The sequence below is a fragment of the Schistocerca serialis genome, chromosome 6 (assembly GCF_023864345.2).
Source record: "Schistocerca serialis cubense isolate TAMUIC-IGC-003099 chromosome 6, iqSchSeri2.2, whole genome shotgun sequence".
NCBI lineage: Eukaryota > Metazoa > Arthropoda > Insecta > Orthoptera > Acrididae > Schistocerca > Schistocerca serialis.
Genome location: NC_064643.1, coordinates 317056276 through 317076253, shown reverse-complemented (window position 1 = coordinate 317076253; position 19978 = coordinate 317056276). Strand labels below are relative to the sequence as shown.

Below are 19978 nucleotides of genomic sequence, written 5' to 3'. Positions count from 1 at the left end.
AGAAGTTGCTAATTAGAACTTTAACTAACAAAGAGTTATTGTGTACAAAAAATATGGGAGACTTCAGTTGCAATAAATGAGAGAGAGAGAGAGAGAGAGAGAGAGAGAGAGAGAGAGAGAGAGAGAGAGAGAGAGAGAGAGAGAGAAAACAGTGTCAACTTACCTCTGCAACCATGAACGCAAAGGTGTTGAGACCACTGCCAAAAAAGCCAACAAGTATGCAGACTATGAACAGGACACCAGACAGCATCAAGATGCCAAGCAAAAGTGCCAGCAAGCGGAAGTGGCTCCATGTTGGTGTAGTTGGTGAAAATGAGAGCTATAACAAGAACAGAGATAATATAAATATCGTATTGGTTATGTACTACTAGTTTGTGACAGAAATATAACAGCTAAACAGATAAGAGAGATAGAGAGAGAGAGAGAGAGAGAGAGAGAGAGAGAGAGAGCATTGGGGACATAGCTCTGTTGAGCTTTTTCATGTCTCTCACCAAACCATTTTAGGCTATTGTAGCATGCCACAGGTAGGATTGTCAATAGCCCCACTGAAACATGCCAGTTCCTATGGCACTGGCATTCCAACCTGGATGGAAGAATATCTAAACTAGTGGACTTCTGGGTCTCAGGTAACACTTCGGGCCAGCCACTCTGCACCTCACCTTTGGTACATGAAGTTTCACTAAATATACAATAGCATGGGCTTTTAAATCTTGGTATCTTGCATTTCAAAGGTAGAACAGTAGCATTGAATGACAAATTAGTATAATCAGGTAATGTTATGTTCTAGTATTGTCAGAAATGATGTGAAAAATCAAATACAAAATAGAATTAAAATCAGGGTTTCCCTTAAATTAAAGGGAAAATGCAATGAGGGACGTTCAGGACTTATTTTAAACTGGAAAATTAAAAACAGTATTACAGATACCGAAGAATCTCAGAAATAATAAGGAAACAGTATTTTGAAAATAAAGAAAAGCCATTCCATTCAAGTCTATGCAACAACATACTCTCATTCTGATGACACGGTTGTGGACATTCAGGTATAGTTTTTGAAATTGACAAATGGCAGCAGTATCATTGCATTACTGTAACAGGAGATTTTAATGTGAAAGTAGTAAAAACCTAAACAACAATTCTACTGTGAGAAATGTTTATGATATCAGAAATAACAGGTTATACATTGGTAGAATAAGCCATAACAAATCACTTTTGGTATATTGAGCTGCAGTTTTCATTTAATTATAGCAGACAAAGTGGTGATTTTTTTTATGTACACAAGTAATTTTTACTGCCTATAGCTGCTAAATTATAACACACTTACTTCTAGTAGAACAGTATCTTTTTCTGTTAAAAATCCCCTTCAAAGAGGACTTCAATGACAAGTATTTTTTATGCATTTATATTTATTTTGGCTTATAGTCATCAAATGATGGCTTTCTCAAAGGTCAATGTTACCAAAATATAGCATATATCATTTGTGTGCAAAGGTTTAATACATAACATATTTAACTACACAGGTTCATACACAATATATACAGTTTAGAATTCTTTCAGTGAATACAGACATTTATTTATAACAAATATTTTAATTTTGTTTTGAAATGGGTCCCCAGTATGTGTTCTTATTAATTCTGACAATTTGCTGACACATGGACTGTGGTCCATAACTTTTAATTTTGTTCTTTGTCTTCAATAAACATAATTATCTCTCGCGTTGTGATTATGTACATTGTAACATTTGGGTGTGTCGCCCTGATGGACTGATTGTACAGTGAAAGACTTTATTTTTGCTAAGGATGTCACGAAAGGTATCCCTGTATCCCATGCCATGTATTGACTGAACAGCTCTCTTTTCTAGTACCAGTACTCAGTTGAAGTGCACCTCAGTGACACACTCCCACACAGTTTTTAGGTTTTCTTACACACAATTTTGCACTGTTGGCTAAGCAAGTACAATGCAACAATTATTTTCTTGCATACATAGTTAACATTGTTTTCCATCAAAGACCGCCATCCAAGTCCAGATCAAAGAATTTATGGTCTTCATTGCATGTATATGAAATCACACAAATATTTTCTAGACATCTGTGGCACGGTTGCCTGCTTTAAACGCCAGTGACTATGATTTTGTGGTATTTATTTTTAGGCCACATTTACTAAAATATTTAGTCACTTCAGATATCCCAAGTGTTGAAAAAGATGTTATCTCCTCCTCATTGCCACCATAAAACAGTAGAGTGGGGCATCAGCATAAGTAATTCTATGGGAAGCATAAGGAAGTATAATATAATTTACATACACGAGAAAATGAAATGGTCCCAATACTGGCCTGTGCAGCAAACACTGCAATACTGTTTCAGTTTATTTTTCTCAATTCATTTTGATAATTATATTTGTGCATAGTTCTCAGTTTTTTGGGTAAATAGAAAGGAGTTCAAGATATGTGTGCATGATACATGCCCTCAGTTTCTGCAAGAGGAGTGAACGGCTGGCTAGGTTGAAAGCCTTTGAGAGATCTGAAAATATACCTACAGTATGCTTTCTTCTATCATGATAGCTAAGACTTAATGCAAAAACTCTGTGACAGCTGTGTGGTGTTGCGATCTTTTTGAAATCCACATTGGGTTTCTGCATGGAGATTGTTTTTAGTGAAATGGTACACATATGGAGCTTGAAATACCAAACATCAGCCTTCCCTGTAATAAGTCCAGATGTAATTCATCGTGCAGTATAGTTATCCGCAATCACTTTGCAGAAGGTATCGATGTTCAACGATAAGATTTTGAGCTCTTGCTTTGAGAGTCGTAATAATATACATATGAACCACACCTGAATTACATGTTTGCTTACATTTGGTATAGTAGGGCAGACATTTCTGGGACCTCTTCTCCTGACAGCAGGAGAGTGATTTGTTCTGTTATTTCTTGTTACTTTGTCAAGCTTCACCAAAGCTGTCATTGAGTCTCCTATGGAGGTTCTTTCCAATGGCATAGAAAAAACTAAATAGCTCCATTAAAAAAATGTCAGGGTCATAGTTTGGTAGTTACACTCATTAGGAATTACTTGCATACATCAGAAAATCTGTGATGCCTTAGCGAAAACCATAATTATATGTATTTACTCAACTCAAATATATCTGGAGTTGTATGTCTTAAAATCCAACAAGTAATCTTTAGGCAGCTAATCAGAAAAACAAATCAAAGGAATTTATTGAAGAATCAGGAGAGGTTCAGACTGAAAGGATGTGGGGGGAATGCACAAAGAGAAATGGTAGTGATACTGATGTACAAAGAGAAAGTGTGAAGTGTACAGGAAGTGATGCACAAGGAGAAATGGCAGGGAAACCGAGGGGAGGAAGGGTGAAGGATGAAAGGTTGGAGAAGAGGCTGAAGGCTGGATTAGGGAGAAAGGTTGATTATGAAGGGAGAAATCCTGATGAAGAGAGAAAAGCTGGAGCAAGGGGGACGAAAGGAGAAAGGATGCAAAGTGGGGGGGGGGAGGAGATTGAAGGGACAAAGGCTGCAGAGGGGGGGGGGGGGGGGGAATGATGGGAAACAGGGGCGTGAGAGAGAGGACGCAAAAAGATCAATGTGGGAGAAATGATGGAAGAACGGGGTGAAATTAGAAAGAAGAATAAGGAAGTGCAAACAAAGGATAGATGTGCAACAGAAAAGCATCTGGATGACAACTGGTGTGGGTGAGGAAAGTAACACATCTGTGCATTTTGAGGAACTACTGGCCACACTAAAGAGGTTTAAGAGCTTGTGAATTTTATGAGCAATGCTAATTCCACTTTCTTTGGTACACTGAATCGACTTAGCTTACACACATAACTGTGCAAATCACTGAACAACACTGTTTAACGTTTTATCCGTTGGTTACACACACTGAGTGTAGACCCTAACAAAACCCTGCTAGTTTCACTTTATCTGTTTTGGAGAACTGTGTGATATACAATACCTAGATTCAATGCTTGGAGCCATATCTTGTCAGTTATATTGGATATTTCGCACTTGTCTCCCAGTGCTCCATTAGTTACCATTTTAACATCCTCACCAGAGACTGTCACTTTAGCTGAACTGATTTTTTTAGTGAATTCGTTCCTCCTTTTGTACACATTCGACAGACCCTCTTAATCTACCTCGGTATGAATGCCACTCGCAGCCGATTTATTTGCGCGTTTTGAAAGTTAGCTCTCGCAGATGAGCAGCAGTTTTCCAATATTGTATGAATGAACTGCAGCCTGCTGCTTGCTTTGTGCGCGACTCGGGCTACGTGATCGTTGTATTTCATACCTCTCTCTCTCTCTCTCTCTCTCTCTCTCTCTCTCTCTGCGGGCGTGACAAATGGAGCAGAACGCGCCGGCAGGAAGAAAAGAGAAGCGCGGCGTGACGAGTGGGGTGAGGCGGGAGTGTGGCTGGCGGAGCAGAGAGTGCTGAGGCTGAGTCGAGGGCCAGGCGTGGCGATCGATGCTCGGTGCCGCCGCCCACGCCGGGCTGCCAGCACACGTGTCACCGCCCACGCTGCTTTCTGTCGACCGACTCTAACCAACACAACCCCTCGCCCGCTTCCCAGTAGGGTGGAGAGCGCCTTAAAGGAAGGTAAATAATCTTACGGGGGTATATCCATCACGCTCCCACACCCAAATAACTTTGCTGAAAAAGTTTACATGTGTGGTTTTCTAGCTCTTCAGTTAACTTTCGGAAACTGAAGTAGCATGCATACCAAGAGTCTTGAAAATAGCAAGAATCCCTAGAAAATTACAAGTTTTGTTCACTCCTCCAGCCCACACGACTGCGCTTGCAGTCTGACCGATAACCAGGAAAGGCGCGCTTTCACAGGCTGACTATGCCCGTGCTTCACGGCCGCCTCTGTTACACCTGTTCCCTTCAATAAACGTGGAAGCGACACACCACAGAAATTCTAAATCAAGACAGAAATGAAAATCCTCTCTACTGATGAAAAGATCAGAAAGACGGTCTTCCCAGAGAGGAAGCAAAAGCAACTGAAGACAAAATGAAGTACCTTCCTCATTTACACGCGCTGTCCATAGATTGCATAACCGTAGTATGAAATGTAACGTTGATATTGGTGTGGGCACTTTTCGATTTTCTGTTGTGAAATCATGATTTTGTCAAATAAGGGGAAAACGCTCCTTTTGAGAAAATAAAGAGTGTTGGAGAAGACTGAATGAAAAGCCAAATAAAAAATTATCTTGTTGTGGTTCAGCTGGTCCGTGAAACGCCATAATAATAATAATAACAACAACAATGGTAACAGTAACAACAATAATATTGTATATATGCAGACTGAAGCGACGAATGAAAAGTTTGTACCAGGGCCATGAAAGTCCGAGTTTTGATATCGGGTAATTCCAATGATATTCGCCTATTAGTAACTGAAATGGATGCCAAACTAAATGCCTGTGAACAACAGACATATGTCCCATGTGATTCCGTTGTCCCTAATAGCAAAATCTGAAGGGGGTTATTTTTTTGGGTATTTGTAAGAAAAGGAGGAAAGAAAGCACATTACGGAAGCCCATGCAGTTGCGCAAAGCCACTGTGCCGGGGGTTGTGCAGTGGTTAGTACATCTGCCTAGTGAGCAGGCCCGAGTTCGATTCCCAGCCTTTGTACGAATTTTCGTTCATTGGTTCAGCCTGTATGGATGTCCGAGACGTGAGAAGTTCCGTTTGGTTAAAGTGCAATATGCCTGGGCTTCAGGCAGGACCCCCGATTCGTTTGATGCTAAGATGCTATTCCAATACAGCTGGAGAGCCTCTGCATGAGGGAACACAAAGAGGAAGGAGGCATGCTAGGGTAGTCGCTAGTGCAGTTGTGCGAAGCCTCTGTTTCACGAGGCGTAGTGGTTAATGTATCTGTCTAGTGATCAGGATACCAGGGTTCAATTCCCGACCTCGGTATAAATCTTCATTCGTCGTTTCATTCTGCATATATATACCATATATGTTGCCTCTGGAACTGTATACGTCCATCTGAATAACAATAATTTAAAAATAATGAAGTCAAACCGAGCGAAGTGGTGCAAAGGTTAAGATACTCAAATTCTGGAGTAGCGGACAAACATCCAGGCCCATCCAGCGCGTTTGAGCGTATGTGCAGTTTTCCTTAATCGCGTCTAAGTGAATGCTAGGATGGTGCAGTTAGAAGTCCTCGCCTGGCTTCATATTCAATCTTTTTTCAACCAAGAACCTGTTCAGTCTTCATTAGTTAAGAATCGAATCGGCCAGTAAAGTAATTTATGGCACAAGTAAACTGAAATAAGGGACAGACTGATGGTCCTGAGACACGAGAAATACTGAATATGGTAATAGAGGGAACTCTTGGAGGAGGGAGGAGTTAAAAGTTGCTGAGGGAGACCAAGGTTTGACTGTTATTCAGAAACGCTTTCCTTGCCATTGCCAGTCTACATTTTATATCCATCATCAGTTATTTTGCTCCCCAAATAGCAAAACTCCTTTATTACTTTAAGTGCCTCATTTCCTAATCTAATTCCCGCAGCATCACCCGATTTAATTTAATTCGACTACATTCCATTATCCTCGTTTTGATTTTGTTGATGTTCATCTTATATCCTCCTTTCAAGACACTGTCCATTCCGTTCAACTGCTCTTCCAAGTCCTTTGCTGTCTCTGACAGAATTACAATGTCATCGGCGAACCTTAAGTTTTTATTTCTTCTACATGGATTTTAATACCTACTCCGAATTTTTCTTTTGTGCCCTTTATTGCTTGCTCAGTTTAGCCATAGCAGCAGTGCTAAAAGTTTTCGTTTTTAAATAAACCTTGTTTCAAAATTTTTATTCGTAAAATCTGAACTGGTTTTTGAAATATTGCATTTCTATAGAAAATGGGAAAAGCGATCAGTGCTATTTAAATGACAGTGCCTACAGCAAATACATGACATCAGAACTGATGTAACACTGCTGAGAAATCCTGTCGGATGTGTGTCGTGGCCTTAAGGTATATGCGCCACCTTCACTGCCGGCAACGCCAACATGCCGGCGCTACGCGTGGGTGCGACCTTCCGCTCCCACAGGCTGCAGTTCTCCCCTTGTGGGCGGTGCCTGTTGCATCCTCGCCGCCACTTGCAGGAGCAACTAGATATCATTACCAGGGCTCCACTGAAGCCGCAACAGCGCCTATACGACCTCGTGCACCTGCTGTTGCAAGACCTGCACCACGGGCTGGCCCTCAGTCGCACCCAGGTCGGTGCTCTGAACGCCGCGGACAGCGCGATGCGAGCAGCCGTCGGGAAATGGTTCTGCCTCCCGCTAACACCCCCTTGGACTACTCCCACTCTCCCGTGGCCCGCCGCGCATAGTAGCCGCGCGGTCTGAGGCTCTTTGTCACGGTTTGCGCGGGTCTCCCCGTCGGGGGCTCGAGTCCTCCCTCCTGCATGGGTGTGTGTATTGTCCTTAGCGTAGTTAAAGTTACGAGGGCAGTTCAATAAGTAATGCAACACATTTTTTTTTTTCTGAAACAGGGGTCGTTTTATTCAGCATTGAAATACAACAGATTATTCCCCAATCTTTTAGCTACACAACACTATTTTTCAACGTAATCTCCATTCAATGCTACGGCCTTACGCCACCTTGAAATGAGGGCCTGTATGCCTGCACGGTACCATTCCACTGGTCGATGTCGGAGCCAACGTCGAACTGCATCAATAACTTCTTCATCATCCGCGTAGTGCCTCCCACGGATTGCGACCTTCATTGGGCCAAACATGTGGAAATCCGACGGTGCGAGATCGGGGCTGTAGGGTGCATGAGGAAGAACAGTCCACTGAAGTTTTGTGAGCTCCTCTCGGGTGCGAAGACTTGTGTGAGGTCTTGCGTTGTCATGAAGAAGGAGAAGTTCGTTCAGATTTTTGTGCCTACGAACACGCTGAAGTCGTTTCTTCAATTTCTGAAGAGTAGCACAATACACTTCAGAGTTGATCGTTTGACCATGGGGAAGGACATCGAACAGAATAACCCCTTCAGCGTCCCAGAAGACTGTAACCATGACTTTACCGGCTGAGGGTATGGCTTTAAACTTTTTCTTGGTAGGGTAGTGGGTGTGGCGCCACTCCATTGATTGCCGTTTTATTTCAGGTTCGAAGTGATGAACCCATGTTTCATCGCCTGTAACAATCTTTGACAAGAAATTGTCACCCTCAGCCACATGACGAGCAAGCAATTCCGCACAGATGGTTCTCCTTTGCTCTTTATGGTGTTCGGTTAGACAACGAGGGACCCAGCGGGAACAAACCTTTGAATATCCCAACTGGTGAACAATTGTGACAGCATTACCAACAGAGATGTCAAGTTGAGCACTGAGTTGTTTGATGGTGATCCGTCGATCATCTCGAACGAGTGTGTTCGGACGCTCCGCCATTGCAGGAGTCACAGCTGTGCACGGCCGGCCCGCACGCGGGAGATCAGACAGTCTTGCTTGACCTTGCGGCGATGATGACACGCTTTGCTCAACGACTCACCGTGCTTTTGTCCACTGCCAGATCACCGTAGACATTCTGCAAGCGCCTATGAATATCTGAGATGCCCTGGTTTTCCGCCAAAAGAAACTCGATCACTGCCCGTTGTCTGCAACGCACATCCGTTACAGACGCCATTTTAACAGCTCCGTACAGCGCTGCCACCTGTCGGAAGTCAATGAAACTATACGAGACGAAGCGGGAATGTTTGAAAATATTCCACAAGAAATTTCCGGTTTTTTCAACCAAAATTGGCCGAGAAAAAAAATGTGTTGCATTACTTATTGAACTGCCCTCGTAGATTAAGAAGTGTGTAAGCTTAGGTACCGATGACCTCAGCAGTTTCGTCCCACAGGATGTTACCACAAATTTCCAATCATCCCTGTGGCCCATGGGGGACTCTGCATGCCATCTGCCTTACCCTACGGCGGGCCCGACTCCTGACGCTGCAGAACATTGGGCCAGCTGTAGACGACGCGGGCCTGCGCGAGGTGCAGCCTGAGGTCGCAGCACTTGACGTGGGAAGGACACCTCCTCACGACGACAGAGCAGGTTGGGGAAATGTGGGCGGCTCGCCTACACGTCGCCTTCGACCTTGCGGCTCTTTCAGACAGCACCAGTGGGTCGCCGATACTGTCGACTCCTATCTGGCCGCGACTACATCAACGCCATCCGCGCCCGCATAAACGCTTTGCCCTCCAAGGCGCGGCGTAGGCAGGGGCGGTTGGCTGACACCCGATGCCGCGCGGGTTGCAGAGCCGTCGAGACCGGCAACCACATCATCCAGGCTTGCAGACAAACTCACAGGTCCCGCGTGAAACGTCACGACGCGGTCGTGAAGTATCCCGCGCGTGGACTCGCGCAAAGGGGCTTCGACGTCTCGGTGGAGCCCCACCTTCGAACACCGCAAGGACTCCGCAAGCTTGGCAATGTCGCGGTCAAAGACGGCCAAGCCCACATAGTCGATGACTAGATAGTCGGCAACCACCTTCGGCTCGACTGGTGTCACCAGCAGACGGCGGCGAAATACAACACGCCGTCCGTCCGGCGTGCCGTTCTCGACTTGCGTCCCGGCGTCAAGAGTGTCACGTTGAATTGGAGGGGGGGGGGGGGGGGGGCATGGTACCAACAGACGCGAGCGACCTCCTGAAGCTGGTTTTCAAGGTGCGGAATCTCGCGATCATCTCATCCAGACTGCTGTCTTCGTGCTGCGCGTCGTTCAGAATCTTCGAGCATATGACGGCACAGCGCTCGATGCCCACGGCTGACGTTAGGTCGAGTTCTGGTTTTCTCTCCCTGACTCCTTGGGTAGCCGCAGAAGGAGGAAGACTTTTTATTGAGCTATGTTTCTTTTCAAAAATGCGGCAAAATGTTTGGCCAAGTAGAGAGTCATGATTCAAATTCCTTATTAATATATATCTGTGATCAATATAATTGTTTTACACCCACCTACCTTTAAGGCCACGACACACCGCCAACTGTAACATTATCATGTCTCAGCAGTGTTGTATCAATTCTGATGCCATGTGTTTGTTACTCGTTGCTGCAGGCACTGTTACTAAAATAGCATTGGTCGCTTTTCCCATTTTCTATAGTAATGCAATATTTCGCACTAAAACAAATTTTACGAATAAAAATATTTAAAAAAGCGTTTATTTAAAAACGAAAAATTTTAGTACTGCTGCTATTGCTGAATGATATTTCGGTGAAATGTCAGGAAGTCGTTTCTGAAAGTACTTGTATGGAGTGTAGCCATGTACGGAAGTGAAACATGGACAATAAATAGTTTGGACAAGAAGAGAACAGAAGCCTTTGAAATGTGGTGCTACAGAAGAACGCTGAAGATTAGATGGGTAGATCACGTAACTAATGAGGAAGTATTGAATAGGATTGGGGGAAGAGGAGTCTGTGGCACAACTTGACAAGAAGAAGGGATCGGTTGGTAGGACATGTTCTGAGGCATCAAGGGATCACTAATTTAGTATTGGAGGGCAGCGTGGAGGGTAAAAATCGTGGAGGGAGACCAAGAGATGAATACACTCAGCAGATTCAGAAGGATGTACACTGCAATACGTATTGGGAGATGAAGAAGCTTGCACAGGATAGAGTAGCATGGAGAGTTGCATCAAACCAGTCTCAGGACGGAAGACCACAACAACAACACACCGTTATTAGTAAAAAATAAACACCTGTTTTAACAAATACCGAAAAATACCAGTTATTCAGAACTAAAATACCGCTAGCGGTTTTAACCGGTCTTTTTTACCCATCCATATCCTGTACACTGATTGCCTAGTAAACGAATGATGCAGGGATCGTTACCGTAATTCTTTCGCCAAGCCATACGCTATACATCGGAGAAGCAATGACGAAAATACAGGACAGGTTCAGGAGTGGGATTAAAATTCACGGTGGAAGTATGTCAATGATAAGGTTCACTGATGACATTTCTCTCCCCCCCCCCCCCCCCAGTGAAAGGGAAAGGAGATTATAAATTGAGAGTACATCAAAGAAAGATGACAGTAATAAGGAGAAGGAGAATTGAATTAGCGAACATAAGGGCCACGAAGTAGATGAGGTAAACAAATTCTGTTACCTTGGAAGCAAAATTAAGCATTACAGACGGAGCAACGAAAATATACGAAGTAGACTGACACAGGCAAAGAGGGTCCCTCGCTGAAAGATTTCTACTTTTACCACGCATCCGTCTTAATTTTAGGATCGACTAGGGAAGGATTACGGGGAAAATATTGACAAGAAAAAGGGACAAAACAATAGGACACATGTTGAGACATTAGGGTATACAAGGAGCTATAGAAGGTAAAAACTGTAGGAGAAGACAGAAGTTTGAATATTTCCAACAGATAACTGGAGAGGCTGGGTCCAAGTGCTACGGTGGGATGAAGAGATTGGCACAGAGGAAGTCGTGAATGGAAAAAAAGGAACCCTTACAATACACAGGATCATTATTTCACAATCGCCAGTCTCTGTAGAATAATGCCACCTTCCATTATGGGAAAACAAGTGACAGAGGGGGCCAAACATGGCAGAAATTAATCGCTTGGAATTCCATTTCTGTTTCCTACGAAAACTTACAAACTTCAGACAAGAAAGTATGAAGAACTACCGGAAGTAGTTTTAGAAAACAGTTCAAAGCTAGTTCCTGTGATTCCAAGAGCGAAGACGAGGTTGACAAAGTTTCTCAAAGAAGTGAAGAATGCGATTTGGAGCAAGAGGGTATTTTGTAGGATTCTGAAGAGCTAAAATTTCCGTTAGTGGCTCCTAGTCAGTCAGCTGAGGTATGTGGTTTTTTTTTTTTTTTTTTTTTTTTTTATACGTCCAAAGATGGTACAAAATGGATGAAGGATTGTCAAAGGCAAAGTGTTAGTTTTCGTTCAGACAATATTATTACCAATTCTCAAAGCGTAAAACGTGCTGCAAAACATGCCAAAACAGAGACTGAATGTTGGAGTCTTTTTATAACAAACAGTATGTTGAATACTATATTTACACATACAAATAATCAAATAAGGAATATCAGGGGAAAATAAAGAGCAGTACCACATGAACAGTGCAACTTCGGAGGACTGGAAGGCATTTGTGGGATTTTTGTACATAGCGGGCCTAACCCGCTCAAACAGACAGAACTTGAACGCTTTGCGGCGCACAGATGGTATCGGAGTTGCAATCTTTCGGACTACAATGTCACTGCAGAGGTTTTACGTTCTCCAAAATTGTTTGGCATTTGATGATAAGAACACCGGGAACAAAAGGAAAATAACTGACAATCTGGCTGCTACAAGAGATATTTTTGATAATTTTGTTGAAAACATTCAACAACACTAAATGCCGCCTGAAACCTTACTATTGATGAGATGCTGTTATCTTTCCAAGGCAGATATCCTTCCCGTGTATACATGCCAAACAAACCGGCCAATACGGTATAAAAATATATGCTCTTGTATATGCGAAGACATTCTATACACTCAAACTGGAAATATACTCGGGGAACACCAGGACCTTCTCAGTCTTTGTCTGGCCGCTGGCCAGTGAGGAGAGGAATGTTAGATGTAATATGACTCACGTGTGCACCATTTAATTGAGCTTGCCTGTCTTTAACGAGCAACAGTGCTTGATAGGCTTCCGCCTTGAAACTACTAGTGATCAAATAAAAAAAAAATTAAACTGTTGCTTTGCATTTAATTGTATCAGCTATTATAAATTGAGTTTGCGCTGGGTGTAGGAGACCTTCTCAAATGACAAAAAAGTATTCCGTAAGAAATCAAGAATATTCTAGCATTTATTGCAGCACTAAGATTTGGTTAGAGGCATTACCCACAGTTTTGTTAAAATATTCCGCAAAGCCGAAAGAGCTGTAAGCTGGAAACTCTTACTCGAGGCAACAACCAACCTTGTTTCGCAAACTGTTTCCAATTAATTACTCAAGATTATTTCAGCATCATCAGATAATTAATCAAGATAACAATCTCTGAAATGAACTTCGCACCTACCGCGATCACCCGACAGTTAAAGGTCAGGCTAACAGGTCGTGGCTGTTACCAATGCGAGCTGTACTGCTCAAAATTGACGGAACTTTATCTTGTCCACTTTTGGAATTACTGCCGGATACTGTCGCGATAAACCTCTTACAAGAGAGGATTTACACTGAAATTCTTGTTCTGCGTCTTCAGATGCATATCTCTCATCAGATAAAGTGAAAACGAGAGACCGAGATGACTTTTTCTGACTGCACTGATAACAGCACTGTGTTACGTAAGATAGCTCAATTGCCGTTGTCAGTAGCTTTCAGTTAAACCCAGTATCGGCATCAGAAGAAGACTATAAAGATCTGTTGTTAACTGCGAAATTAGTAATAATTAAGCACAGAACGCTAGCAAGAATGTGTTATCAAAGACACCCCAAAAATCGCACACGGGAAATACTAGTTACAAAAGGAAATATCTGACAATCTTTTCAAAATAGCTTGCGTTGTTCAAGTCCCGTTAATAATCCACTACACTGAAATAAAACGCAGCTCTGTATCAGCATCAACAACAGCCATGATAAAAGTTTACTACAGACTTTTACAAGTATTACAGTTTTGATCTGCATGCAGCGACTGCCTGCAGTAGATATGCATCCGGAAAAAAGGTAGTCACTTCAGGAGACATCAAGCTGATATAATGTGAAACAGCGCCTCTAGTCCTGATAATGGCGTTAATACAGTAAGGAAGAAAGTTGATAAGTTTCATTTCCCTTTGCTACATTCCCTCGAAAATTGGTTGAGATGGCAACTACTCCTATCGCAGATGGAAATCTCTTGTCACTGACACTGCGTCACACTCCCCTCCGGTCCCTAGGGCCTTTTTACGACCACAGTTCTTGCATGGTGTTACATGGTTGCGGGCGGTACACCACTCCACGCAGACATGATGGATAGTCCGCGCTGATACACAGCAAAATAGCTCTGAGCATATAGGACTTGACACCTGAAGTCATCAGTCCCCTAGAACTTAGAACTACTCAAACCTAACTAACCTAAGGACATCACACACATCCATGCCCGAGGCAGGATTCGAACCTGCGACTGTAGCAGTCGTGCGGTTACGGACTGAAGCGACTAGGACGCCCAAATTCTATGGCTTCTCCCCGACATTGCCTGCTCTCCACGCCGAAACATTGATTTCACACAACTGACTGGTACATACGAGGTGTGTGAGAAAAGTAATGAACCTAACAACGTGACGAGCGATCTGGCAACGCTGTGTTATTCTACTTGTGTAGACCGGTTTGTTCATCACTTCCAGATATCACAGTTTCAGCTCGGTACAACCATCACGCGATTTCTGAGAGCGCGATCAGTGAAGATGTGTGGTTTATTTTTGTGTGTATCGGGTGACCTTCGAAAAGTTGGAACAGGCCTATGGGGAACATTGCTTATCAAGAGCACAAGTTTTGCGCTGGCACAAATCGTTTTTGGAAGGCCGAGAACACATTTGAGATGAACCTCGCTCAAGGCCTCCAACTTCAAAAACTGACGAAAACGTCGAATGTGTGCATGCTCGTGTTAGATCAGACCGACATTTAACTATAATGATGGCGAGCGACCTGTTACACTTACATACTTTCGCCATACATCATATTCTGAGAGAAGTCTTGCACATGCGGAAGGTTTGTCACAAAATGGTGCGGAAAAACTTCACAACTGAGCAGGACAGTCGAAGAAACGTCTGCGTTGATCGTCTTGAGAGGATTGCCAATCACTACGAATGGTTCAAATCGGTGGTCAAAGGTGATGAATCCTCGACTTTTGTTAATGATCCTGAGAAAGTGGCAAAGTGAGGAGTGGCACACGAACATCTCGACCGAAATAAAAGCTCTAATGAGCAGATCAAAGATCAAAACAATGCCGATTTGCTTTTTGACAGTAGGGGTAACGTGCGTAACCAATTTGTTCATCCAGCACAAACTGTCAACCAAGTGTTTTACACAGATGCCCTTGAAAGGATCAGGAAAAGAGTGAATCAAGTGAGACCGGACATTGCAGACTAGTGGATGCTGTAACATAACACCGCCCCACTTCGTACGTCATTCCTGTTAGTACATACAGGGTGTTACAAAAAGGTACGGCCAAACTTTCAGGATACATTTCTCACACACAAAGAAAGAAAATATGTTATGTGGACATGAGTCCGGAAACGCTTACTTTCCATGTTAGAGCTCATTTTATTACTTCTCTTCAAATCACATTAATCATGGAATGGAAACACACAGCAACAGAACGTACCAGCGTGACTTCAAACACTTTGTTACAGGAAATGTTCAAAATGTCCTCCGTTAGCGAGGATACATGCATCCACCCTCCGTCGCATGGAATCCCTGATGCGCTGATGCAGCCCTGGAGAATGGCGTATTGTATCACAGACGTCCACAATACAAGCATGAAGAGTCTCTACATTTGGTACCGGGGTTGCGTAGACAAGAGCGTTCAAATGGCCCCATAAATGAAAGTCAAGAGGGTTGAGGTCAGGAGAGCGTGGAGGCCATGGAATTGGTCCGCCTCTAACAATCCATCGGTCACCGAATCTGTTGTTGAGAAGCGTACGAACACTTCGACTGAAATGTGCAGGAGCTCCATCGTGCATGAACCACATGTTGTGACATACTTGTAAAGGCACATGTTCTAGCAGCACAGGTAGAGTATCCCTTATGAAATCATGATAACGTGCTAAATTGAACGTAGGTGGAAGAACATACTGACGAAACTAAAATGAGCTCTAACATGGACATTAAGCGTTTCCGGACACATGTCCACATAACATCTTTTCTTTATTTGTGTGTGAGGAATGTTTCCTGAAAGTTTGGCCGTACCTTTTTGTAACACCCTGTATACCCCGAATTCACCCGATCTAAGTCCCTTTGGCTTTTTTCTTTTTCTGAAGTTGAAAGATGTTTCAAAGGACGTAATTTTGCGACTGTAGAGAACATTCAAATGTGATCGACATGTGAAGGGTCCTATCAGTTTAAGCACTTCAGCACTGCTACCAAAATTGGGAACGACTCTGCCAGTGTATATAGCTCCCGAATGGAACTACTTCGACAGGGACAATATTGTTGTTTGACGAAAAAATGAAAACTTTGATAGATAAAAAAATCAGTCTCATTACTTTTCTCACATACCTTGTACACCATTTCACAGCCGGGACTGCTGTCAGCGGTGGGAACTCACAAGACCTGCTGGCACTAATTCTTCACCAACCGTGGCGTTCGAATGCGGCCAGTGTGCTCTTTTCAGAGATTGTGTACGGCAAGTTTACCAAAGGGCAAAAATTGCACTCAAGTGGACAAGCTTTTGCAGATGGTGTCTTTTTCCACAAGTTACTTTCTGAATAAATTATTTCTTGCTTGCAGTCTCTCCATCTAAAGGATTTCAAAGGTCTTTGGGGAAAGCGAGCAACGCCGTTACTTACCACGCACACCTAGAGCCTCCTTTCAAAGTTATTTATTACACAGGGTGTATCAGAAAGAATTATCCGATTTGGCCCGTCTGTATTTCTGAAACTAATAAATATGTACAATGATTTTTTTTAATGAACGGCAAACTCAGTTTTCTTTCAGACCTGTTGACAGGTGTTCAATTGCTCCCCCCTCCCGAGATACACGACATATGTCAATACGGTATTCAAATTGTTTCCACACTGCAGCGAGCATGTCTTGAGTTACAGCTTCCACGGCTGCTGTTTATGCGATGTCTCAGTTCATTCATTGTTGTTGGTAACTGAGGCACATAAACAGAGTCTTTCATAAACCCGCACAAGAAATCATCACATACAAACAGGTGCGATGACCTCTGAGGCCAGTAATGTAAGGCTGAATCATTTGATCCAGTGCGACCGATCCATCATTCAATAATCCTTCGATTAAAAAATACCCGCATTTCCAGATGCCGATGTGGCATCCTGTTGGTATATGAAGTAGCTCGAATCAGTGTCCAACTATGGTGAAAGGAAGTTCTCAAGCATATCGAGATATGTGCTTCCTGTGACAGTGTTCCCGGCAAAGAGAAATGGACCATACACCTTTTGCCGTGAAAATGCGCAAAACATATTAAATTTTGGAGTGTCCCTCCCATGTTGTATAACTACATGTGGTTGTTCCATACCCCATATTCTCAGATTATGACAATTCACCTTTCCATTTAAATGGAATGTTGTCTCGTCACTAAACACTAAGCGTGGAAGAAAACTGTCATCCTCCATCTTGCCAATAACAAAATTACGGACCATCACACGTTTTTGTTTGTCACCTTCACAAAAGAGCTTGCAGTAGCTGAATTTTGTATGGTTTCACGTGTAAACGTCGACGCAACACACGCCAGGCGGACATCAGTGGCTTGTGGAGCTGTCGAGCTGCACGGCGAACGGATTTCTGCGTACTCCTTGTAAAACTATGGCGGATGCGTTCGACGTATGTATCTGACACTCGGGAATGGCCCGGCGATTTGCCTTTACTCAACAACCTGTTTCTCGGAATTGTTCATACCATACTCTAATGCTCTGTGCTCTGGGAGGATCCACAGCATACCTTATACGTAAGTCACACTGAACAATTATTACTGAACCCCACTGCGCGAAACGTAGAACACAAAACGCTTTCTGTTGTCCCAACAACATTTTTCCTAGAAGTGAAGTAGCGCACACTGCTGCTACCTTGTGAGAACCATGTGAAACTCCAGAGTTTGCTCTTTCCAACAGTACGTTGTTCACGCACATATCTGTTACCAGTTTCGGTGATTCAATACGCCATCCTCAAGCCTTAATTGGCGTATAAATCGCCTAAACTCGTAGCTATAAAGAAGTATCATCAAAAGGACACCTGCAGGTGTTCCATGTTATTACGTAAATGAACGGTGTAAGTCCCTAAAACCTTCAATCAGATGGGCATACAAAAACACATTTTTGTGTCCATCGATGTGACACACGCAAGACAGCTGAGCACTTAGTATACGCTACATGGTAGATAAACTAAGTGGATACTTACGTATTCGAAGCGGTCCTTGCAAAGCTGCGCGAGCAAGTGCAGGAAACCGAGGACGGAAAACCAGGCGCACCAGAGCACCACTTCATCCATATACTGCACGTTGATGACGCCGAAGACGAATATGAACTTGTAGAAGACAAAATTCCAGAACTTGTCCTTGATGTGCTGCTGCTCGGAGACGCGGAGTTCGCCGAACACCAGCCTCTGGATCACCTTGCCCACTAGGATCAGCACGCAGTACGCCATGTTTATCAGCGTCTGCAACAAATGGCGTACACGACCTGTCAGCAATACTTCAGAACTTCATTATAGTACAAACGACATTTTCAGCAATGCACTTAATGCTAAAGTCTTATTTTTAAGAGAAGGCAGGAAATGACAAAGAAATAACGTGGATTTAAATTGTGGACGAATTACGCAGGAACAGCAATCAGTTGCTATATACTGCCTTGAAATACAGATTCTCGTAATAGCTCACTTTCAACCCACTTCTGGCACCTCATGACCAGGCAGAAGCTTTTTAATCTAGAGGGGAGTATTAAAAGACGCATGACAATATACTTCAAGTTCTGAACATATGTTTCTCTTGTTGGTCACTGGATCACGTGTAAATCTCGCAATACTACTTCTAGGCTCCTACTCTACATTTTCAGGTGCTGACTGACTGATGGGCATTGGCAACTTCTTCTTACCAGAAATCAGCACAAACGACCACCTGAAGATATCGCACAGTTGCTTATAGGAAATATTGAGATTTACACAATGCGATCAAGCGCAAAATGGGTTGAAATATGGGATGAAGGTTATTTTGAAAATATGTCACTCCTCTGGCAATTTTGAAGCTACACCTACGAAAATTTGTATTTGGTTTCTCGGTCAGGAATGAAGAGATACGTATCTCTGCATTTTCGGAAATTTAACCCCTATGGGCTCAAACAGCAAGTGAAAGATTTTTTAAACCTGCATATATTAAAACCAATATTAGCTTTTGGTTGCAAATAAAAAATACGGGTCTTAGTGTTTTTCTAAAGTGGACCACTAAAGACGGTGAAATATGGGATGAAATGTTTCACGAAAATATTTCATTGTGAAGGCATCTGTAAAGCTAAATCTATGAAACTTTGAATTTGGCTTTGCGGTTGGAAAATTAAAAAATACGTGTTTCACTGCATTTTGAAATTCAACACCAAGATGGTGAAATAGGGGATGAAATTTTTTTACAAAATATCTCGTATATTAAAAGAGTCTGCCAAAAAAAGGCAGAGTCCTCTAACTGGGGAGGTACCAAGAATGGTGCCCTACAGGGTTCAGTCTTGGGTACCTTACTGTACTAATATATATTATAACTTGCCGCTCTGTATTCATGTAGAAGCGAAGTTACTTCTTTTTGCTGATGATGTAAGTATAGTAATCACACCCAACAAACGAGAATCAACTGAGGGAATTGTAAATAATTTCTTTCAGAACATTATCAAGTAGTTCTGTGCAAATAGACTCACTGAATTTTGAGAAAACACAGTGTATACAATTCTATACAGTAAAGGGCGTAACACCACTGATAAATATATAGACTTTGAACAAAAGTCTGTTGCTAAGGCAGAATATTCAGAATTTCTGGGGTGTGCATTGGCACTGATGAGAACAGCAATTGGAAGAAACACATTAATGATCTGCTGAAACGGTTAGGTTCAGCTACTTATGGTATTAGGGTCATAGCAAATTTTGGTGATAATTATATCAGTAAATTAGCCTAATCAGCCTATTTTCATTCTTTGCTTTCATATGGCATTATATTTTGCGGTAATTTATCAGTAAGGAAAAAAGTATTCACTACACAAAATCGTACAATCAGAATAATAGCTGAAGCCAACCCAAGACCACCTAGCAGACATTTATTTACGGAACTCGGGATATTCACAGTACCTTCGCAATACAGATA

The 19978-nt window shown here is 42.8% G+C and overlaps 1 protein-coding gene across 2 annotated transcripts in view; it reads right to left on the bottom strand.

The window, feature by feature from the left end:
- The window catches only part of LOC126483789 (E3 ubiquitin-protein ligase AMFR-like), a 335711-nt gene that overhangs the window by 44864 nt on the left and 270869 nt on the right, over positions 1–19978 (bottom strand). For both annotated transcript variants that reach the window (XM_050106949.1, XM_050106950.1), the window contains exons 2-3: positions 18040–18297; positions 164–319 (exon numbers count right to left, since the gene is read on the bottom strand). In XM_050106949.1, the coding sequence (XP_049962906.1) occupies positions 164–319; positions 18040–18297 (414 nt within the window). The remainder of the gene's footprint in view (positions 1–163; positions 320–18039; positions 18298–19978) is intronic.